This window comes from Oncorhynchus clarkii, unplaced genomic scaffold (genome assembly GCF_045791955.1).
Source record: "Oncorhynchus clarkii lewisi isolate Uvic-CL-2024 unplaced genomic scaffold, UVic_Ocla_1.0 unplaced_contig_11937_pilon_pilon, whole genome shotgun sequence".
In the NCBI taxonomy this organism is placed as follows: Eukaryota; Metazoa; Chordata; class Actinopteri; order Salmoniformes; family Salmonidae; genus Oncorhynchus; species Oncorhynchus clarkii.
Genome location: NW_027259464.1, coordinates 1,508 through 26,784, shown reverse-complemented (window position 1 = coordinate 26,784; position 25,277 = coordinate 1,508). Strand labels below are relative to the sequence as shown.

General features: G+C 45.2%; 1 protein-coding gene across 1 annotated transcript; it reads left to right on the top strand.

Moving 5' to 3' along the window:
• Nucleotides 1-20,215: 20,215 nt before the first annotated feature.
• LOC139400222 (uromodulin-like) lies at nucleotides 20,216-24,745 on the top strand (the record flags this gene model as incomplete). Its single annotated transcript, XM_071145209.1, has 4 exons — nucleotides 20,216-20,325; nucleotides 22,718-23,368; nucleotides 23,668-23,856; nucleotides 24,540-24,745. Coding segments are annotated over exons 1-4 (1,113 nt in total), but the record flags the coding sequence as incomplete, so codon positions are not given.
• Nucleotides 24,746-25,277: the final 532 nt, after the last annotated feature.

Here is a 25,277-nt window from a genome sequence, read left to right as displayed (position 1 = left end):
TGAACTACAACTACCAAGCATCATACTGTAACATGGACTACAACTACCAAGCATCATACTGTAACATGGACTACAACTACCAAGCACCATACTGTAACATGGACTACAACTACCAAGCACCATACTGTAACATGGACTACAACTACCAAGTATCAAACCCTTTTAAACTACAACCGTGAAGCTATAGATCCACCACCTGGTGGTGGAAACTAGCCATTACATCTTCATCCTTCAGACAGTGAAGGAGATTGAACAAAAAAGCATTGACTGATACTTGGTTTTAGACTAACAAATCTGCCTCTTACTATTGATACCTCATCATTAACATTTCATCTTTATTTCTGCTCTCTTCAACACCACCTGTTTCTCTGTCTAATGTTATCTTCCCTCCTCCCTCCCTCTGAAATGGTAGAAACCCAGAGGTACAGTACAGTAGAGACGAGCTAAATGTAGCATCACAGTAACATTATGCCTGAGTACTGTCTCTGGGTGTTCTAGGTGATGTGATGTTCTCTGGTGTTGTTCTGGGTGTTCTAGGTGATGTTCTCTGGTGTTGGTCTGGGTGTTCTAGGTGATGTGATGTTCTCTGGTGTTGATTTGGGTGATCTAGGTGATGTGATGTTCTCTGGTGTTGGTCTGGGTGTTCTAGGTGATGTGATGTACTCTGGTGTTGTTCTAGGGGTTGTGATGTACTCTGGTGTTGTTCTACTACTGCTGGGTCTGCTGCTGTTCATGCTCTTTAGACAGAGGAGAGACAGAGACAGGAGACCAACAGGTACACTAGTTATCACACGCAAACATTATTTTAAATAATATTTCAACAAATAAATATAGATTTTGTAAATAACAACATTTAATTCAAATTAAATCAAATAAATCATAGAAAATATATAAAAAAATAATTAATAATCTATGTTTGTGATCCTCTTCAGCATCCAGACTGTTGGTGCCTGACTCCATGACACCCAACCTAGATCCAAACACAGGAACCATCACTAACCCCATCTACGCCACTACAACCAATCAGAACCCAGATACAGCCTGTGACATCACAACCATCTATGCCACGGCAACCAATCCTTGTCCAGATGGCCTCTACTCCAATGTTGGTCCGACAGTGAGCTACACTACTGTCAACTTCTCCAGAGATCCAGCCTGTCTCCACTATGCTACTGTCAACTTCCCCAGAGATCCAGCCTGACTCCACTGTGCTACTGTCAACTTCTGCAGAGATCCAGCCTGACTCCACTGTGCTACTGCCAACTTCTCCAGAGATCCAGCCTGTCTCCACCATGATACTGTCAACTTCTCCAGAGATCCAGCCTGACTCCACTGTGCTACTGCCAACTTCTCCAGAGATCCAGCCTGACTCCACTGTGCTACTGTCAACTTCAGTAAAAACTCTGATGCTATTATCCACCCAGACACTGACCCAAAAGCTGTAGACACCTCATACTGTACTGCACCATTAAACACTATGCTACATAGTCTACTACTGTCACTGATCTGTTCGGAACAGAATTAATTAATGTTTTCATTTGTTCATGTTTTCATGTTGTCATTTAGTCATTCATTTGTGCTTTTAAATAATTTATTTATTTCATCATTCATTTGTTAATTAGTTCATATATTCATTTAATAATAAATTCATTTGTTTGTTCATTATTCATATTTTTTTTCATATCGTGTATTCATTTATTTGTTGTTCGTTCATTGATCATTCGCTAGTTAAATCATCTGTTCATTCATTATTTAGTTAGTTTGTCGGTCCGTCTGTTCATTCATTATTTGTTTGTTAATTCATTCATATTTTTATTCATTTTTAAAAATAATTATTCGTTTAATTTGTTCATATATTCATTAATGTATTTTTTGTTTGTTCATTCATTCATCGTTCGTTAGTTCAATCATCTGTTTGTTTATTTGTTATTTTGTTTGTCAGTCATTACATTCAGCACGTTCATTCATTCATTGTTTCTACTGTGAATGTAACACTGACTTGAACAAACAGAGACAGTTTGTAGCTTTTAGGAACCTTTGATTATTCAGTGTTTTTTACTCCACTTGATGGGAAATGAGACTCTGTGTATTTATCAATAAAGCACCAATATATTTATATGTGTTTGATACGTTACATTCTAGACATTACTATAAGTAGTCCTCCCCTCACCAGCCTCCACTGGTGCTGTCAGTAAACTCAGTACCTGTCTCATCAGCATGTACCACTGTCACTAGACACACAGAGCTGAGATGGAGGGAGAGAGAGATGGAGGGAGAGAGAGATGGAGGGAGAGAAAGGGGGGGAGCGCCATCCAGTGGCAGAATAACTCTGTTTCTCTTCTCTGTAGACATTCTCCAGTCTGCATGAGAGTGTATGAATGTATTTCTGTGTTATGAGAGACACCTGGACCAACCTGGAGAGAACACAACATTACATCAGGACCTATAGACACCTGGACCAACCTGGAGAGAACACAACATTATATCAGGACCTATAGACACCGAGGCCAACCTGGAGAGAACACAACATTATATCAGGACCTATAGACACCTGGAGAGAACACAACATTATATCAGGACCTATAGACACCTGGACCAACCTGTAGAGAACACAACATTATATCAGGACCTATAGACACCTGGAGAGAACACAACATTATATCAGGACCTATAGACACCTGGACCAACCTGGAGAGAACACAGCATTATATCAGGACCTATAGACACCTGGACCAACCTGGAGAGAACACAGCATTATATCAGGACCTATAGACACCTGGACCAACCTGGAGAGAACACAGCATTATATCAGGACCTATAGACACCTGGACCAACCTGGAGAGAACAAAAACATTATATCAGGACCTATAGACACCTGGACCAACCTGGAGAGAACACAACATTATATCAGGACCTATAGACACCTGGAGAGAACACAACATTATATCAGGACCTATAGACACCTGGACCAACCTGGAGAGAACACAACATAATATCAGGACCTATAGACACCTGGACCAACCTGGAGAGAACACAGCATTATATCACATGTGTTACTCATCTCTGCTGTCCTGCACCTGACACCTCTGCACCAGCTACACCCAGACCATTTACAGAATAACGCACCTTCTAAATCGAGTCAGCAGGAGGAGACAACCCCACTTTGGCGGTCGAGGAGCACGTCCAGCAGCATGCGACCATGTTGCAACGTCTCGGCACCCCCATGGATCCCGTGAAGGAGATGATGGACCGATTGGAGAGAGTTCTGCCAGCACCTCCACCACTACAACAGGCACCACAGTTCACCCCTCCTTCACCTGGTCCCAGTGGGATTCGGCTTGCGCTCCCGAGGGAGTATGATGGGACGGCTGCCGGATGCCAGGGGTTCCTATTCCAGCTGGAACTCTACCTGGCGACCGTCCACCCAGTTCCTTCAGAGCGTGTCCGCCCTCTTCTCCTATCTCTCAGGGAAAGTCCTGGAGTGGTCCAACACCGTATGGGAAAATCCTGGAGAGGGCCAACGCCGTATGGGAAAGTCCTGGAGAGGGCCAACGCCGTATGGGAAAGTCCTGGAGAGGGCCAACACCGTATGGGAAAGTCCTGGAGAGGGCCAACGCCGTATGGGAAAGTCCTGGAGAGGGCCAACGCTGTATGGGAAAGTCCTGGAGAGGGCCAACGCCGTATGGGAAAGTCCTGGAGAGGGCCAACGCCGAAGGAGAAGTGGTGTAGGACCATTACGCAGAGGTGAACAGGCAGGGGACGATGAGCGCACAGGAGTTCGCCTCTGACTTCCGGACCCTGGCAACCAGCGCAGGATGGAACGACAAGGCCCAGATCGATCACTACTGGTGCAGTCTGCGCTAGGACGTCCGTCGGGAATTGGCCTGCAGGGACAACACTCTCAGGTTGGACCAGCTGGTGGAACTGTCCATCCGGCTGGATAACCTGCTGGCTACACGCAGATGTCCGGAACGGAGCCTGTAAGTTCCATCCCCCAGCACCACTGCTCCAACGCCCATGGAGCTGGGAGGTGCTGCGCTTAGGGCGATCAGAGGAGGGGCTGTTCCCTGTGCCATCTGTGGCCACAGAGGGCACACTGCTGGTCGATGCTGGGGAGGTTCCTCTGGGAGTCGAGGCTGCAGGCAGGGCACTCTCGTGTCACCCCAGGTGAGTCGGCACCAGACTCACTCAGAGCCCCCTGTTGATCGCATGTTTTTTTTATACATTTTCCTGGGTTTTCCCCGCATTCCCAGCATAAGGCGCTCATATATTACGGCGCAGATGGGAATTTTATTGACAGAGCATTTGCCCATTGTTTAGGGATCCCCACTGTTCCTGTGGGTATTCCCTTCCCTGTGCACGCCTTATATAGTCAACCATTAGGGTCAGGGCTAACTAGGGAGGCCACCGCACCACTGGGCATGGTTACGCAGGAGGGTCACAAGGAGAGAATTAGTCTTTTCCTTTTTGATTCTCTTGCGTTTCCCATGACCCCACTATTTTGTGGCAAGAGAGGGCTCTAAAGGGGTGGTCACGAAAGTGCTCGGGGAGGTGTGTAGGGGTTTCCATCGGTGCAACTACGGTGGAAAGTTGAGACCAGGTCTCCACCGTGCACATCCCCTCTGAATATGCCGATTTGGCTCTCGCCTTCTGAAGAAGGCGACTCAATTACCACCCCATCGACGGGGGGATTGTGCGATAAATCTCCTGGTAGACGCAGCAGTTCCCAGGAGTCACGTGTATCCTCTGTCACAGGAGGAGACGGCGGCTATGGAGACACATGTCTCCGAATCCCTGGGGTAGGGGTACATTCGGCCTTCCACTTCACCTGCCTCCTCAAGTTTCTTTTTTTGTGAAGAAGAAGGATGAAGGTCTGAGCCCGTGCATTGACTATCGAGGTATCAACCAAATCACTGTGATAAAGTCAATGCACATGGCGTTCTTCTTCACAAAATTGGATCTCAGGAGCACTTACAACCTGGTGCCTAACCAGGAGGGGGATGAGTGAAAGACTGCATTTAGTACCACCTTAGGGCACTATGAGTACCTCATGCCATACGGGTTGATGAATGCTTCATCAGTCTTCCAGGCATTTGTAGACGAGATGTTCCGGGATCTGCACGGACAGGGTGTAGTGGTGTATATCGACGACATTCTGATATACTCCGCAGCATGCACCGAGCATGTGTCCCTGGTGCACAGGGTGCTTGGTCGTCTGTTGGAGCATGACCCGTACGTCAAGGCTGAGAAGTGCCTGTTCTTTCAGCAGTCTGTCTCCTTCCTAGGGTACCGCATTTCAGGGGTGGAAATGGAGTGACTGCATTTCAGGGGTGGAAATGGAGAGTGACCGCATTTCAGCCGTGCGTAATTGGCCGACTCACACCACGGTAAAGGAAGTGCTGCAGTTTCTAGGGTTTGCCAACTACTACCGGAGGTTTATCTGGGGCTTTGGTCAGGTAGCGGCTCCCATTACCTCACTGCTGAAGGGAGGACCGGTGCGCCTGCAGTGGTCGGCTGAGGGGGACAGGGCTGTTGGTCACCTGAAGGCTCTGTTTACCTCGGCTCCCATGATGGCTCATCTGGAACCCTCTTTGGTGTTCATACAGACCAGGTTCCCAGAACGCCAAGCACACGCACTGTCCCGGATGTATGACACAGAGGAGTGGTCCATGGATCACACTCCCATGCTTCTGGCCTTTTGCTTGGTGGCACCGGTGGGGTGGGAGCTGGACGCGGATATCAAGCGGGCATTACGCACAGAGCCCACTCCTCCCCAGTGTCCAGCTGGGCGTCTGTACGTTCCGTCTGCTGTCCACGACCGTTTGATCTACTGGGCCCACATGTCACCCTCCTCTGGTCATCCTGGCATCGGTCAGACAGGATGCTGTCGTGGGTTGGTTTCTGCGGCATTAGAGCCAGATCGAGGCTCCTGCAGTTGACGAATGGTTTATGCGCTCAGAGGAGACCTGGGACGCCACTCATGTGCACCTGCAGCGGGCCATGAGGCGTCAGAAGGCAAGTGCTGATCGCCACCGCAGTGAGGCCCCGGTGTTCGCACCGGGGTACCGGGTCTGGCTCTCGACCCGAAACCTGCCCCTCCACCTGCCCTGCTGGAAGCTGGGTCCAGCGGTTTGTGGGTCCATTCAAAGTCCTGAGGAGACTGAACGAGGTTTGCTACAGGTTACAGCTTCCCCTAGATTACCATGTTAACCCCTCGTTCCATGTGTCTCTCCTCAGGCCGGTGGTGGCCGTTCCCATCCAGGAGTCTGAGGTGCGGGAGGTTCCTCCGCCCCCTCTGGACATCGAGGGGGCCCCGGCGTATATGGTTTGAGCCATACTGGACTTGAGGCGTCGGGCGAGGGGCCTTCAGTACTTCGTGGAGTGGGAGGGGTACGGTCTGGAGGAGAGATGCTGGGTGCCGGTGGAGGACGTTTTGGACCCTTCATTGCTGTGGGATTTCCATCGTCTCCATCCGGATCGCCCTGCGCCTCTTCCTTCGGGTCGTCCCCGAGGTCGGCGTCGACGCGTGGCTCGGGGGTACTGTCACGACTTCCGCCGAAGTCAGTCCCTCTCCTTGTTCGGGCGGCATTCGGCGGTCGACGTCACCTGCCTTCTAGCCATGACCTATCCACTTTTCATTTTCCATTTGTATTATCTTTGCTTTACACACCTGGTTTCAATTCCCCAATTATTGTGGTAAAGAATGGTAACGAACATCTAGCCACTCGAGAGCGCCCTTACCTGCCGATCTATGTATTACGTCTCCGTAGTCTAGCATGGGTAGGATGGTCATTACGATAGAGGAAACCAAGTCAAGAATTGAACTTTAGCCTGCAGCTTTGATATGTGGTGAGAGAAGGACAGTGTACTATCTTGTCACGCCTGTTCCCGCTCCCCCTCCCTGGTGCTCGAGGGCGCCAGGCTGTTTGTTCCCTGCATTGATGTCGTTAAACAACATAATAACTCTAAATCATACAGGAATAAGCCAGCCATGAAGCTTAATTATAAGCCACACAATAATTTATATTTCCTGTTGCTGCAGGATTATTTTCCTGCTGTGAGAAACTGGTCAAATTAAGATACAACACCTGTAAACAGAGAATCTGATGTAATTTAATCTTGTTCCTGTCTTTTATTTTCTTCATTATTTTCTACTTAATATTTCTGTAATGTGCTCTGTGTGTAGAGGAGTCAGGCGCAGGACAGCAGATGTGAGTAAATAAACATAATTTACCCAAAATAGACAAATATAATACAATAAAGCGAGCCCACATAACGGACCGTCTTACATACAAACAATTACTCACAAACAAACATGGGGGAACAGAGGGTTAAATAATGAACAAGTAATTGGGGGATTGAAACCAGGTGTGTAAAACCAAGACAAAACAAATGGAAAATGAAAAGTGGATCGGCGATAGCTAGAAGGCCGGTGACGTCGACCGCCGAAAGCCTCCCGAACAAGGAGGGGGACCGACTTTGGCAGAAGTCGTGACAGTTTCACACTTAACTTGACTGAACAACAGGACCTAAATCATTTGAGGGTTTGCTTCCTTCTTCATCAATTAGACTTCATGATATGACCATATTTGGTTTTAGGCTCGTTGCTAAGGTGTTGAGTATGTTATTTACTAAGGCTTAATGTTATTTGTATTCCTTTATGGAGACATTTTTTTACGGAGACATTTTTTTTAAGCATATGCCAACTTCATACTCATGGATTCCCATGGGCTCTAAACATTAAATACCTAGCTCTAAAATTGTTCAAGTATGTAGAAGTGACTTAACACTAAAACAAAATAACAAAACTTGCTGTATCGTCTATAAGCCATAGAGAGAGGGATAATGCCTGTGGAACACTATGGCCCCGTTTCAAATGGCACCCTATTCCCTACTTATGGCACCCTATTCCCTATTTAGTGCACTACTTTTGACCATATTAGTAAACAAAAGTAGTGCACTATATAGGGAATAGGGTGCCATTTGAGTCTGTGTTTAGATGAGTGGGAACAGTTCACCTTTCCCTCAGCGTGAATAGTTGATATAATGTCATCGTGGTGACAACTGGCTATTGTTGGTCATCTAGAGCAAAGAGAAAAGGGTTTGGAATAAGACAAAGGGATCAGGTCAGATCTTTTGTTGTTATTAATCTGCTGATTCAGCGTGACTAAATGGAGATGTATTACGTGAGAGCGACACAGTTGAAACAGGCATATCTATAGTACAAACAGAAGACAAAAAACTTAAAGATAAAGGGAACAATGACAAGAACACTTAGAGGTAGCCTATCTGTCAGCACGGCACAGTTGAAACAGGCATATCTATATCACAAACAGAAGACAAAAAAAAACAGATTGATAAAAATGGGACAATGGTTATCAAGCTAGGGTGTATCCGAAAGCATGGCCAGGTCGAAACAAGCATATATACACTGCTCAAAAAAATAAAGGGAACACTTAAACAACACAATGTAACTCCAAGTCAATCACACTTCTGTGAAATCAAACTGTCCACTTAGGAAGCAACACTGATTGACAATACATTTCACATGCTGTTGTGCAAATGGAATAGACAACAGGTGGAAATTATAGGCAATTAGCAAGACAACCTCAATAAAGGAGTGGTTCTGCAGGTGGGGACCACAGACCACTTCTCAGTTCCTATGCTTCCTGGCTGATGTTTTGGTCACTTTTGAATGCTGGCGGTGCTTTCACTCTAGTGGTAGCATGAAACGGAGTCTACAACCCACACAAGTGGCTCAGGTAGTGCAGCTCATCCAGGATGGCACATCATTGCGAGCTGTGGCAAGAAGGTTTGCTGTGTCTGTCAGCGTAGTGTCCAGAGCATGGAGGCGCTACCAGGAGACAGGCCAGTACATCAGGAGACGTGGAGGAGGCCGTAGGAGGGCAACAACCCAGCAGCAGGACCGCTACCTCCGCCTTTGTGCAAGGAAGAGCAAGAGGAGCACTGCCAGAGCCCTGCAAAATGACCTCCAGCAGGCCACAAATGTGCATGTGTCTGCTCAAACGGTCAAAAACAGACTCCATGAGGGTGGAATGAGGGCCCGACGTCCACAGGTGGGGGTTGTGCTTACAGCCCAACACCGTGCAGGACGTTTTTCATTTGCCAGAGAACACCAAGATCTGCAAATTCGCCACTGGCGCCCTGTGCTCTTCACAGATGAAAGCAGGTTCACACTGAGCACATGTGACAGACGTGACAGTCTGGAGACGCCGTGGAGAACATTCTGCTGCCTGCAACATCCTCCAGCATGACCGGTTTGGCGGTGGGTCAGTCATGGTGTGGGGTGGCATTTCTTTGGGGGGCTGCACAGCCCTCCATGTGCTCGCCAGAGGTAGCCTGACTGCCATTAGGTACTGTTACGAATCCCTTTTTGGCCCGACAGTCTAGGGGGGATGGTAGTGAGACGCGTAACATAACTCATGTAAATTATAATTGTGACAAAGTACGTGTGAACGAAATAACCACGACAACCGAAATAATACCGTCAAACTCAGGGTTTATTTCTAAACACACGGTAATGGGGGGGAAGCAGGAAAAGGGGCTGAGCTGGACCCAAGGAAAGAAACAAATATGCAAAAACACCCCTAAGCTAGACTAGCCTATTTCAACAACAGCTAACTAACTAACCAAAAATACAGTGGGTGGTCCACCCAGTTCTAACTAGTGTTTTTAACAAAGTTTACCTACGGGTAGTGTATGCCCATGGGCGACTTGTCTTGGTTTCCCCTTTTCCCACCAGCAACAAACAAACACCATAACCAAAACAATACTCACAGGTGATGACAAAGTGCTATGGAGGTGCTCAAACAAAAGAGGAGGTTAATTAATACACAGAGAGCGAGCGAAGAACAGAGATCTACAAACATGGCATTACAAAGAGATTGAGCTCTCCTGAAATCTACAAGAACAGCGATCTACCAACATAGCATTACAAAGATTGAGCTCTCCTGAAATCTACCAAGAACAGCTATCTACCAACATGGCATTACAAAGATTGAGCTCTCCTGAAATCTACAAAGAACAGCTATCTACCAACATGGCATTACAAAGATTGAGCTCCAGAGCAAACAAATGATAGGGTTTTTAAACCAAGGGAAAGGAACTGTGATAGGGTAGGAAACAGGAGGAGGTGTGTCTTCTGATTGATGGGTTGATTGTTGACTGATTGGGGAGTGATGATTTTCACCTGTGAGGGGAGAAGGAGAGAAAAGAAACACAGGATACACACAGACACAGGATACCTGTATCCGTAACACTCCCACCCTTAAAAGAGCAACCCTAGGGGTTGCGACCACAGTATTTCAATGAATACTCACAACAAAGCAACAACCTTGCAAAACATACAGAAAACATTTTCACACACACACACGAGACAAAAACTGGTTACCCAATTTTGTCTTCGGTAACGGTCCGACACAATCAACCACCACATGCTCAAATGGTTCACCTATTACAGGTATGGGCACAGAGGAGCGGGAGGAATAACCTGATTTGGTTTTCCTGTTATCTGACAGGTGTGGCATGTCCGACAGGACTGAGCCACATCTTGTTTTAAACCTGGCCAAAAGAAATGTCGAAGGATCCGATCATACGTCTTTGTAATTCCTAAATGACCAGACCACTGGTGATCATGAGCAAGGGATAACACATTTTGTCGAAAGGCTGTAGGAATCACTATTTGGTAAACAGCATTCCAATCTCCACCCGCGTCAACATGGGATTTCCATTTACGCATGAGGAGATTACCATCAATGAAGTAAGCCACATTCTTCTTCTTCACCTCTTCTAACGAGACAACACTAGAAAAACATTTAGCAAGCTTGTTGTCAACCTTTTGGTTAGCAATCAGCTGCTCACGAGTAACTGGTAACTGTATTGCATCAGCAATAAGTTCAACGTTCTTTAATTCTTTCCTGGGCTGTTTGTCAGAGGTGATCAACTTCTCAGAGGTATCACACAATCCATCCTCTTGATCATCCTCTTTGAACAGAACAGTGTTCGACAAATCTATCACGTCACCCTCTTGTAGTGCCTGAGCACGAGTGACAGCACAAGCGGGGAACACATGTGGATAACTCTGTGCCAACTCATTCGAGAGAGAGTGGTCACTTTTATCCAATACTTCCAATACGGGTACTACCTTTCCTCCGGCAATATCGTTACCCATTATAAAGGTCACACCTTTCACTGGCAACTTAGGACGTACCCCCACTCTGAATATTCCACTGATTAACTCAGAGTGTACTTTCACAAAGTGCAACGGCACTGGGACAAAACCCATTTCAATACCCTGCACTAACACACTGGAACCACAGTATGTATCGTCAGATAAGGGCAACACATCAGACAATATAAACGACTGCGCCGCACCAGTATCTCTAAGGATTTTAACCGGACGCTGAGACGCTTCGTCATTCGTTAGGGACACAAACCCCTCGAAAATGAATGGTTCATAACTGCGGTCGGGGACTGGGTCTTTCAAACTGCAGTTACCCTTAGGCAGCTGTTTTGTTGTAGACCTCACAACCGTACGAATTAGAGCAACACCTGTTGGTGGCTTGGCACGAAGAGGCATCCCTTGTTTTCGTTTAAGTTTGAAGCAATCATTAATCATATGTCCCACTTTATGACAATAGAAACAGGAACGCTCATTCTTCTGGCGTGCTTGATATACTACTGCGGGCCGACTAGGGCTAAAGGTAGGAAACTCAGTGGTTCTACTCTCAGTATAAGCCGAAAACACACTCTTGTGCGTCAACACAAACTCGTCTGCCAACACAGACGCTTCTGCCAGGGAGGATACTTTCTGTTCGTTTAGGTAAACTACAATGCGTTCGGGTAAGCAATTTTTAAACTCTTCCAACAAGATTAACTCCCGGAGAGAGTTGAAATCAGTTACCTTACTAGCAGCATGCCATTTATCAAACAGATTTCCCTTATCTCTAGCAAATTCCACATAAGTCTTACTAGAAGACTTTCTATGAGACCTAAATCTCTGTCGGTATGCCTCAGGCACAAGCTCATAGGCACGAAGAACAGTAGCTTTGACCACTTCATAATTCAAACTGTCCTCCAGAGGTAGCGCTGACAAAACCTCTTGGGCTTTACCAGTTAATTTACACTGAAGTAATAGGCACCATACCTCTTCAGGCCACTTCAATGCTACGGCTATACGCTCAAATACACAAAAATAGGAGTCAACCTCCGACTCTCTGAACAAAGGTACTAAGGCTATCTGCCTACTAATGTCAAACGTGTTTGAGGACACAGCAGGTGAGGACGGCTCACAAACAGGCACAGTAGGAACGAAGGCTAGCCTCGCTGTCTCTGCCTCCAGTTCCATCTGGCGCATTTTAAACGTCATCTGCCGCTGTTCTCTTTCTGCCTCAATTTTACACATAATCTGCCGTTGTTCTCGTTCTTTTTCTGCCTCAATTTTACACATCTCCAACTGGAGAGTCTCTCGCCTAACTTGGGCTCTCTCTTCCACCTCTAGTTGGAACTGTGCTAAACGGACATCCCTTCTGGCATCACCGTTTGACAGTGGGGAGAGTGGATCAAAATGGGACAATGTGGCTGGTGTTTTAGCCTCGCCCTCATTATCAGACACCAACGGGCTTATAGGAGCAGTTACATCCCCTACAGGGTTAGTATGCTCAGGCAGCGGTAACACAAGCACTTGCTCTTCCAACAATACATTTAATACTAGCTGTTTAACCTCCGCCTTAACTAAACTCTGCGAAAACGATACTGAATAATGGTCAGCCAAGGTCACTAAATCAACTCTACGACATTTATCAAAAACCTCCCACGAAGGATTATCCAAAAAGGACTTCAAATCAAAAGTAGCCATCTTACACTACTTCACAAGAGCCAACAAAAATAGCAAACACTAATGCTACTTCAGCTATGACGCTCAACACTGCACTATACCACTACAACAATCTACATGAGCGGCATGGGTGTCAGTAAAGACAGATCCCGGATGAGCCCCCACTTATGTTACGAATCCCTTTTTGGCCCGACAGTCTAGGGGGGATGGTAGTGAGACGCGTAACATAACTCATGTAAATTATAATTGTGACAAAGTACGTGTGAACGAAATAACCACGACAACCGAAATAATACCGTCAAACTCAGGGTTTATTTCTAAACACACGGTAATGGGGGGGAAGCAGGAAAAGGGGCTGAGCTGGACCCAAGGAAAGAAACAAATATGCAAAAACACCCCTAAGCTAGACTAGCCTATTTCAACAACAGCTAACTAACTAACCAAAAATACAGTGGGTGGTCCACCCAGTTCTAACTAGTGTTTTTAACAAAGTTTACCTACGGGTAGTGTATGCCCATGGGCGACTTGTCTTGGTTTCCCCTTTTCCCACCAGCAACAAACAAACACCATAACCAAAACAATACTCACAGGTGATGACAAAGTGCTATGGAGGTGCTCAAACAAAAGAGGAGGTTAATTAATACACAGAGAGCGAGCGAAGAACAGAGATCTACAAACATGGCATTACAAAGAGATTGAGCTCTCCTGAAATCTACAAGAACAGCGATCTACCAACATAGCATTACAAAGATTGAGCTCTCCTGAAATCTACCAAGAACAGCTATCTACCAACATGGCATTACAAAGATTGAGCTCTCCTGAAATCTACAAAGAACAGCTATCTACCAACATGGCATTACAAAGATTGAGCTCCAGAGCAAACAAATGATAGGGTTTTTAAACCAAGGGAAAGGAACTGTGATAGGGTAGGAAACAGGAGGAGGTGTGTCTTCTGATTGATGGGTTGATTGTTGACTGATTGGGGAGTGATGATTTTCACCTGTGAGGGGAGAAGGAGAGAAAAGAAACACAGGATACACACAGACACAGGATACCTGTATCCGTAACACTCCCACCCTTAAAAGAGCAACCCTAGGGGTTGCGACCACAGTATTTCAATGAATACTCACAACAAAGCAACAACCTTGCAAAACATACAGAAAACATTTTCACACACACACACGAGACAAAAACTGGTTACCCAATTTTGTCTTCGGTAACGGTCCGACACAATCAACCACCACATGCTCAAATGGTTCACCTATTACAGGTATGGGCACAGAGGAGCGGGAGGAATAACCTGATTTGGTTTTCCTGTTATCTGACAGGTGTGGCATGTCCGACAGGACTGAGCCACATCTTGTTTTAAACCTGGCCAAAAGAAATGTCGAAGGATCCGATCATACGTCTTTGTAATTCCTAAATGACCAGACCACTGGTGATCATGAGCAAGGGATAACACATTTTGTCGAAAGGCTGTAGGAATCACTATTTGGTAAACAGCATTCCAATCTCCACCCGCGTCAACATGGGATTTCCATTTACGCATGAGGAGATTACCATCAATGAAGTAAGCCACATTCTTCTTCTTCACCTCTTCTAACGAGACAACACTAGAAAAACATTTAGCAAGCTTGTTGTCAACCTTTTGGTTAGCAATCAGCTGCTCACGAGTAACTGGTAACTGTATTGCATCAGCAATAAGTTCAACGTTCTTTAATTCTTTCCTGGGCTGTTTGTCAGAGGTGATCAACTTCTCAGAGGTATCACACAATCCATCCTCTTGATCATCCTCTTTGAACAGAACAGTGTTCGACAAATCTATCACGTCACCCTCTTGTAGTGCCTGAGCACGAGTGACAGCACAAGCGGGGAACACATGTGGATAACTCTGTGCCAACTCATTCGAGAGAGAGTGGTCACTTTTATCCAATACTTCCAATACGGGTACTACCTTTCCTCCGGCAATATCGTTACCCATTATAAAGGTCACACCTTTCACTGGCAACTTAGGACGTACCCCCACTCTGAATATTCCACTGATTAACTCAGAGTGTACTTTCACAAAGTGCAACGGCACTGGGACAAAACCCATTTCAATACCCTGCACTAACACACTGGAACCACAGTATGTATCGTCAGATAAGGGCAACACATCAGACAATATAAACGACTGCGCCGCACCAGTATCTCTAAGGATTTTAACCGGACGCTGAGACGCTTCGTCATTCGTTAGGGACACAAACCCCTCGAAAATGAATGGTTCATAACTGCGGTCGGGGACTGGGTCTTTCAAACTGCAGTTACCCTTAGGCAGCTGTTTTGTTGTAGACCTCACAACCGTACGAATTAGAGCAACACCTGTTGGTGGCTTGGCACGAAGAGGCATCCCTTGTTTTCGTTTAAGTTTGAAGCAATCATTAATCATATGTCCCACTTTATGACAATAGAAACAGGAACGCTCATTCTTCTGGCGTGCTTGATATACTACTGCGGGCCGACTAGGGCTAAAGGTAGGAAACTCAGTGGTTCTACTCTCAGTATGAGCCGAAAACACACTCTTGTGCGTCAACACAAACTCGTCTGCCAACACAGACGCTTCTGCCAGGGAGGATACTTTCTGTTCGTTTAGGTAAACTACAATGCGTTCGGGTAAGCAATTTTTAAACTCTTCCAACAAGATTAACTCCCGGAGAGAGTTGAAATCAGTTACCTTACTAGCAGCATGCCATTTATCAAACAGATTTCCCTTATCTCTAGCAAATTCCACATAAGTCTTACTAGAAGACTTTCTATGAGACCTAAATCTCTGTCGGTATGCCTCAGGCACAAGCTCATAGGCACGAAGAACAGTAGCTTTGACCACTTCATAATTCAAACTGTCCTCCAGAGGTAGCGCTGACAAAACCTCTTGGGCTTTACCAGTTAATTTACACTGAAGTAATAGGCACCATACCTCTTCAGGCCACTTCAATGCTACGGCTATACGCTCAAATACACAAAAATAGGAGTCAACCTCCGACTCTCTGAACAAAGGTACTAAGGCTATCTGCCTACTAATGTCAAACGTGTTTGAGGACACAGCAGGTGAGGACGGCTCACAAACAGGCACAGTAGGAACGAAGGCTAGCCTCGCTGTCTCTGCCTCCAGTTCCATCTGGCGCATTTTAAACGTCATCTGCCGCTGTTCTCTTTCTGCCTCAATTTTACACATCATCTGCCGTTGTTCTCGTTCTTTTTCTGCCTCAATTTTACACATCTCCAACTGGAGAGTCTCTCGCCTAACTTGGGCTCTCTCTTCCACCTCTAGTTGGAACTGTGCTAAACGGACATCCCTTCTGGCATCACCGTTTGACAGTGGGGAGAGTGGATCAAAATGGGACAATGTGGCTGGTGTTTTAGCCTCGCCCTCATTATCAGACACCAACGGGCTTATAGGAGCAGTTACATCCCCTACAGGGTTAGTATGCTCAGGCAGCGGTAACACAAGCACTTGCTCTTCCAACAATACATTTAATACTAGCTGTTTAACCTCCGCCTTAACTAAACTCTGCGAAAACGATACTGAATAATGGTCAGCCAAGGTCACTAAATCAACTCTACGACATTTATCAAAAACCTCCCACGAAGGATTATCCAAAAAGGACTTCAAATCAAAAGTAGCCATCTTACACTACTTCACAAGAGCCAACAAAAATAGCAAACACTAATGCTACTTCAGCTATGACGCTCAACACTGCACTATACCACTACAACAATCTACATGAGCGGCATGGGTGTCAGTAAAGACAGATCCCGGATGAGCCCCCACTTATGTTACGAATCCCTTTTTGGCCCGACAGTCTAGGGGGGATGGTAGTGAGACGCGTAACATAACTCATGTAAATTATAATTGTGACAAAGTACGTGTGAACGAAATAACCACGACAACCGAAATAATACCGTCAAACTCAGGGTTTATTTCTAAACACACGGTAATGGGGGGGAAGCAGGAAAAGGGGCTGAGCTGGACCCAAGGAAAGAAACAAATATGCAAAAACACCCCTAAGCTAGACTAGCCTATTTCAACAACAGCTAACTAACTAACCAAAAATACAGTGGGTGGTCCACCCAGTTCTAACTAGTGTTTTTAACAAAGTTTACCTACGGGTAGTGTATGCCCATGGGCGACTTGTCTTGGTTTCCCCTTTTCCCACCAGCAACAAACAAACACCATAACCAAAACAATACTCACAGGTGATGACAAAGTGCTATGGAGGTGCTCAAACAAAAGAGGAGGTTAATTAATACACAGAGAGCGAGCGAAGAACAGAGATCTACAAACATGGCATTACAAAGAGATTGAGCTCTCCTGAAATCTACAAGAACAGCGATCTACCAACATAGCATTACAAAGATTGAGCTCTCCTGAAATCTACCAAGAACAGCTATCTACCAACATGGCATTACAAAGATTGAGCTCTCCTGAAATCTACAAAGAACAGCTATCTACCAACATGGCATTACAAAGATTGAGCTCCAGAGCAAACAAATGATAGGGTTTTTAAACCAAGGGAAAGGAACTGTGATAGGGTAGGAAACAGGAGGAGGTGTGTCTTCTGATTGATGGGTTGATTGTTGACTGATTGGGGAGTGATGATTTTCACCTGTGAGGGGAGAAGGAGAGAAAAGAAACACAGGATACACACAGACACAGGATACCTGTATCCGTAACAGGTACCGAGATGAGATCTTCAGACCCCTTGTGAGACCATATGCTGGTGCGGTTGGCCCTGGGTTCCTCCTAATGCAAGACAATGCTAGACCTCATGTGGCTGGAGTGTGTCAGCAGTTCCTGCAAGAGGAAGGCATTGATGCTATGGACTGGCCCGCCCGTTCCCCAGACCTGAATCCAATTGAGCACATCTGGGACATCATGTCTCGCTCCATCCACCAACGCCACGTTGCACCACAGACTGTCCAGGAGTTGGCGGATGCTTTAGTCCAGGTCTGGGAGGAGATCCCTCAGGAGACCATCCACCACCTCATTAGGAGCATGCCCAGGCGAGGTAGGGAGATCATACAGGCACGTGGAGGCCACACACACTACTGAGCCTCATTTTGGCTTGTTTTAAGGACATTACATCAAAGTTGGATCATTCTGTAGTGGATTGTTCCACTTTAATTTTGAGTGTGACTCCAAATCCAGACCTCCATGGGTTGATAAATTTGATTTCCTTTGATAATTTTTGTGTGATTTTGTTGTCAGCACATTCAACTATGTAAAGAAAAAGTATTTAATAATATTTAATTCATTCAGATCTAGGATGTGTTATTTTAGTGTTCCCTTTATTTTTTGAGCAGAGTATATAGTACATACAAACGACAGAAAACAGATTGAAATACTGCACAGTTGAAACAGACATCTACAGTGCAAACATAAGACAAATAAACTGATTGAAAAACTGATGGAAGAAGAAGGGTGGAAATGACATTAAAACAAGGGTGTTGGCCTATCCAATAGCACCAGCAACCCATGACACATTGTCTTTATAACAGAGCCCGAGAGGTAAGAAGTCAGCAAAATGTTAAGTGGTTCTCTGGGATATTGTGAGGCATTATTTACCTCGTTAATCATACGGTGTTGGCCTAATGCCACCCACCCACCAGCCACCAGCCACCAGCCACCCACCCACCCACCAGCCACCAGCCACCCACCCACCACCCACCAGCCACCCACCCACCACCCACCAGCCACCAGCCACCACCCACCAGCCACCAGCCACCCACCAGCCACCCAGCCACCAGCCACCCACCAGCCACCAGCCACCCACCAGCCACCAGCCACCACCCACCAGCCACCAGCCACCCACCAGCCACCCAGCCACCCACCACCCACCAGCCACCCACCCACCAGCCACCAGCCACCAGCCACCACCCACCAGCCACCCACCCACCACCCACCAGCCACCACCCACCACCCACCACCCACCAGCCACCAGCCACTTGCCCTGTCGCTTAATTAGTTTGAAAACATCCATTGTATCTGCCGCCACCCAACAGAGCATATAGACTTTACCTTAACCACACCCCACGGTTTTATGGTTATGCATTCCTTACATCTCAACGATGATACAGATGTAGGATCGTAATTTGAGCCAGTTTGCTACAGAAGGAAAATAATCCTGTAGCAACAGAAAATGTGAATTACTATGTGGATTATAATTAGGGGTTGATACATTTTTTGTAAAATAAAATCAAGTCTGATATTTCTGAGTGGAAATTACAAACTTTAGAATCCTTCTTAAAACTCAAATACACTGGGAAATGTTCAGCAACAACAGAGTGATCAAATTAAGATGATACTGTAGTTGGGATCTATAGTTGTGATTAAACCTCTTCCACACCTATTGTTAGTCTGAAATCCAGTCAGTTTCGTCTGACATTTCACTCCATGTACTCTGTGTCATTGCCAAACAGTTTATCATGACAAGGAGTGGCAAGGAGTGGAATGAGAGCTGAACAGACTGGGACCCAGACTAAGGTATTGTCCCTGGGAATATTGCACAATGTGACCTGCTTCCCCCACTCCCAGATAACCAGTGTATAAATGCCTCGTTTACAGGTGGTTCCAGCAGTCAGCATCAACATTTGGTAAGTCAGTACTTCTCTCAGATCAATATTCATCCTGTATGGTTAAACAAAGTTATTTTTGGTTTGGTGAAATTAATATATCTGAACTGACTAAGTTTGAAATGTTATAATACCCTCCAGAGAATGTGTGTCCATGCTTAATATCTATTATTGTATTAGATGTGTTGTTATAATACCCTTCAGAGAATGTGTGTCCATGCTTAATATCTATTATTGTATTAGATGTTTTGTTATAATACCCTTCAGAGAATGTGTGTCCATGCTTAATATCTATTATTGTATTAGATGTGTTGTTATAATACCCTCCAGAGAATGTGTGTCCGTGCTTAATATCTATTATTGTATTAGATGTGTTGTTATAATACCCTCCAGAGAATGTGTGTCCGTGCTTAATATCTATTATTGTATTAGATGTGTTGTTATAATACCCTCCAGAGAATGTGTGTCCATGCTTAATATCTATTATTGTATTAGATGTGTTGTTATAATACCCTCCAGAGAATGTGTGTCTGTGCTTAATATCTATTATTGTATTAGATGTTTTCTAATGTGGTTTATTGCAGTCTTGTGACAGAAAATAAAATGTGTTTTATCACCATAGGATGACCTGTATAGATACAGTCAAATTAAATCAAGTCCAACTTGCATTGAAACGTGCCAGACGTTCCAGTGGATGTAAATTGTGGATAAAGTGTGGATGAATATAATAAGTGTATTTCCCTTCAGGTTGTGTTCCCCGTTTCTGCCCCTGTAGAAGTAACTAGTGTTGATGAGGATGATCCTGGTGGCTCTGCTGGTGCCTCTACTGGTTCTGTCCAGCGCTGGACATACCTCAGGTACACACATATATACTATATATTTAATACATCAACAGCTGGACATACCTCAGGTACACACAAATATACTATATATATTTAATACATCAACAGCTGGACATACCTCAGGTACACACAAATATACTATATATTTAATACATCAACAGCTGGACATACCTCAGGTACACACATATATACTATATATTTAATACATCAACAGCTGGACATACCTCAGGTACACACAAATATACTATACATTTAATACATCAACAGCTGGACATACCTCAGGTACACACAAATATACTATATATTTAATACATCAACAGCTGGACATACCTCAGGTACACACAAATATACTATATATTTAATACATCAACAGCTGGACATACCTCAGGTACACACAAATATACTATATATTTAATACATCAACAGCTGGACATACCTCAGGTACACACAAATATACTATACATTTAATACATCAACAGCTGGACATACCTCAGGTACACACAAATATACTATATATTTAATACATCAACAGCTGGAGATACCTCAGGTACACACAAATATACTATACATTTAATACATCAACAGCTGGACATACCTCAGGTACACACAAATATACTATATATTTAATACATCAACAGCTGGACATACCTCAGGTACACACAAATATACTATATATTTAATACATCAACAGCTGGACATACCTCAGGTACACACAAATATACTATATATTTAATACATCAACAGCTGGACATACCTCAGGTACACACAAATATACTATACATTTAATACATCAACAGCTGGACATACCTCAGGTACACACAAATATACTATATATTTAATACATCAACAGCTGGAGATACCTCAGGTACACACAAATATACTATACATTTAATACATCAACAGCTGGACATACCTCAGGTACACACAAATATACTATATATTTAATACATCAACAGCTGGACATACCTCAGGTACACACAAATATACTATATATTTAATACATCAACAGCTGGACATACCTCAGGTACACACAAATATACTATATATTACATTTGGAAAGTATTCAGACCCCTTGACTTTTACCACATTTTGTTACGTTACAGCCTTATTCTAAAATGGATTAAATTCATTTTTGATCCTCATCAATCTACACACTATACCCCATAATAACAAAGCGAAAACAGGTTTTTAGAATTTGAATAAAAATATAAATAACTTAGTTGCATAAGTATTCAGACCCTTTGCTATGAGACTCGAAATTGAGCTCAGGTGCATCCTGTTTCCGTTGATCATCCGTGAGATATTTCTACAACTTGATTGGAGTCCACCTGTGGTAAATTCAATTGATTGGACATGATTTGGAAATTGGACATGATTTCCATTCATATATGGAAGAAGTTTGGAACCACAAGACTCTTCCTAGCGCTTGCCGCCTGGCCAAACTGAGCAATCGGAGGAGAAGGGCCTTGGTCAGGGAGGTGACTCTGACATAGCTCCAGAAGGACAACCGTCTCTGTACCACTCCACCAATCAGGCCAGTATGGTAGAGTGGCCAGACAGAAGCCACTCCTCAGTAAAAGGCACACGACAACCCACTTGGACTTTGCCAAAAGGCACCTCAAGGACTCTCAGACCATGAGAAACAATGTTCTCTGGTCTGATGAAACCAAGCTTGAACTCTTTGGCCTGAATCAAGCATCACGTCTTGGGAAAACCTGGCACCAAACCCTACGGTGAAGCATGGTGGTTGCAGCATCATGCTGTGGGGAGGTTTTCAGTGGCAGGGACTGAGAGACTAGTCAGGATCGAGGGAAAGATGATCGGAGCTCCTTGATGAAAACTTGCTTCAGGGCGCTCAGAACCTCAGACTGGGGCAAAGGTTCACCTTCCAACAGGACAACGACCCTAAGCACACAGCCAAGACAACGCAAGAGTGGCTTCGGGACAGGTCTCGGAATGTCCTTGAGGGTAAAAAACAATTTAATCAATTTTAGAAATAGGCTGTAAAGTAACAACATGTGGAAAAGGTCAAGGGGTCTGAATACTTTCCAAATGCACTGTATATTTTAAACATGAAATTATTTCTGTTTATTCATAATGAATACTATATATGATGTAAACTATACTGTATAGCATTTGTTCATTTGATTTTTGCATTGTCTTATTTTAGTTCTGCCATATCTAACTCTGAACAAGATATTTTTGGTTAGAGTTGACAGTGCAGGGATACATGTATTGTGTGTTAAGTGTTTTTATACAGTATAATACTATATAAACCACCACACAACGGACTTTCTCTGCTCTTTAGTCGCAGAACCTAAAAATGGAAGCATCAAAACAATTCAGGTGTATCATGATACCTCAACCTAAAAAGACGATGAACCCATATATTCCCAAATTCCCACAGGTACGATTGTCACCAGCTGCGAGGCGTGTCACGAACAAGCCGTCTGCCGCACCTCCGCCATGGCAGGTGACATCACATGCACCTGTAAGAAGGGCTTCTCCGGAGACGGCCTCATCTGTTTACCTGGCCACACCGCTGCCGCCGACCACCATGCCCCTCGCCGTGTCCGCCGCTCCTACCCCACCTCCAACACCAACCTTGCCCATGTCCGGTTCAGCTGCGGCTTCAACGAGTGCGCCGATGGGGAGGACTGCATCACGGTCGACGGCATCCAGCAGTGCTCCAACCCCTGTAAGATCTACACGGTCCTAAACGACGCCTGGCGTTCCACCAACAACCACGTGGGCAACAAGCACTGTGACCGCAACGTCCGCTGGGACGGCTATTACCGCATGTTCATCGGCAACCAGAGCGTGTCCATGCCGGACAAGTGCGTGGATTCCTTCAAGTGCGGCACCCAGGCTCCCTTGTGGCTGGCGTTTCCTCCCCCCCAGCAGGTGGATGAAATTGTCCAGAGTGCAGTCTGCGCCAGCTTCAATGAGGACTGCTGCTGGGTGCAGTCTCAGCCCATCCACGTCAAGGCATGCCCTGGGAACTACTTTGTGTACAAGTTCGTCATGCCTCCCGGGTGCTACTTCGCCTATTGTGCATGTAAGGTTTTGCCTCCTGCTTTGCCAAGTTCTGAGTGGGGCTTGTTGTTGTTGTTCTGCCTTTTGAATTGAAGTTATTGTATTTTTAAACTGTTTACTGCTTAGTCATTCACCAGCTGGTTATATACACCATGATGTTCTTCTTATGGTCCTAGATATCAACAGTACTCAGCATATTCATCCATTCATTCATACAGGCGTATTGTATGATTCTGGTAATACCAGCATACTAGTTCTTTCAAAACATGAGTGATGAATGTTCCCTCATAACTGTGTCTCCTGTTTAACTCCTTGTTCCAGATGTGTCAGCTCCCACCACAACACCAAAACCAGTCACATCTACAGAAATACCAGTAGAGAACAATCGCACCACAACAACAACACAGTCACAGGTTGCCACGACTACGCCAAAAGCAATGTGTGGTACCTGCAGAGAGGGGGAGACCTGCGTGAGCACCGATGGGGTCACTTGGCGGTGTGAGAGGTCAGGTGAGTTCTCAGAAAACACCTGCTTGAGGACCGATGAGGTCACTTGGCGGTGTGAGAGGCCAGGTGAGTTCTCAGAAAACACCTGCTTGAGGACCTATGGGGTCACTTGGCGGTGTGAGAGGCCAGGTGAGTTCTCAGAAAACACCTGCTTGAGGACCGATGGGGTCACTTGGCGGTGTGAGAGGCCAGGTGAGTTCTCAGAAAACACCTGCTTGAGGACCTATGTACTCTCTTAGAAAAACAGGTGCTCTCTAGAACCTAAAAGGGTTCTTCAGCTGTCCCCATAAGAGAACCCTGTGAAGAACCCTTTTTTGGTGCCAGCTATAACCATTTTGGTTTCAGGTAGAACCCTATTGGGTTCCAAGTATAACCCCTTCCTGTACCCAAAAAGGGTTATCCTATGGGGACATTCGAAGAACCCTCTTGGAACCCTTTTTTCGAAGAGTTTATATGAGAATTTGTAATTCCTTCTTTTCATTTTGAATAACTAATTTTCTGTTGTCTTTATTTTCTCATCCCTCTGTCTCTCTCTTCCTCTCTTACAGATCAGCCTGTTTCTCATCCCTCTGTCTCTCTCTTCCTCTCTTACAGATCAGCCTGTTTCTCATCCCTCTGTCTCTCTCTTCCTCTCTTACAGATCAGCCTGTTTCTCATCCCTCTGTCTCTCTCTTCCTCTCTTACAGATCAGCCTGTTTTGCTGCACCCAGAGGTAGTATGTGGGCGGAGCCTGGTACAGGTGGGTCTCAACAGGACTAACCTGGAGGCCGCTGGTCTGGACGCCACCACCACTAACCTGGCCGACCCCCGGTGTAACGCTCACGAAGAGCGTGGCGGCATGGTATGGTACCAGGTGGAGCGCAAGGAGGGCGCCTGCGGAAACACTCTGGAGGTGAGAACAGACCCCGACCCGTTCACCCAGTTCCTCACCAAAACTATCAAAAGAGAGCACTTGCTGTTAGACATAACCCTGGATACCAGTCTCTTTAGCTAATATTTCACTCGTTGCCAATCCTTGTCATTGCCAAAGACACAGGCCTTCAAATATGAACAGTCCATTTATTGCATGTTTATCACCAGCCAATGTGACCAGTCACACCAGAGAAGCTCTCGCCCTTCAAACTTCCCCGCCAGTTCACTGTGAGCGCTGTAGCCTGAAGCCTATTTTATATCCAGTAAGAAAGAGCAAGGTATTTTTTCCCTCTAATATATATATATATATATATATTTTTTTTTTAAATTGAATTTTCATTTTATTTTTTATTGCTTAAAGTAGGTGACAGAACTATTGTAGTTTGCTACTTCTGGGACATGCTTGGGCTAAAAGTAGGTGACAGAACTACTGTAGTTTGCTACTTCTGGGACATGCTTGGGCTAAAAGTAGGTGACAGAACTACTGTAGTTTGCTACTTCTGGGACATGCT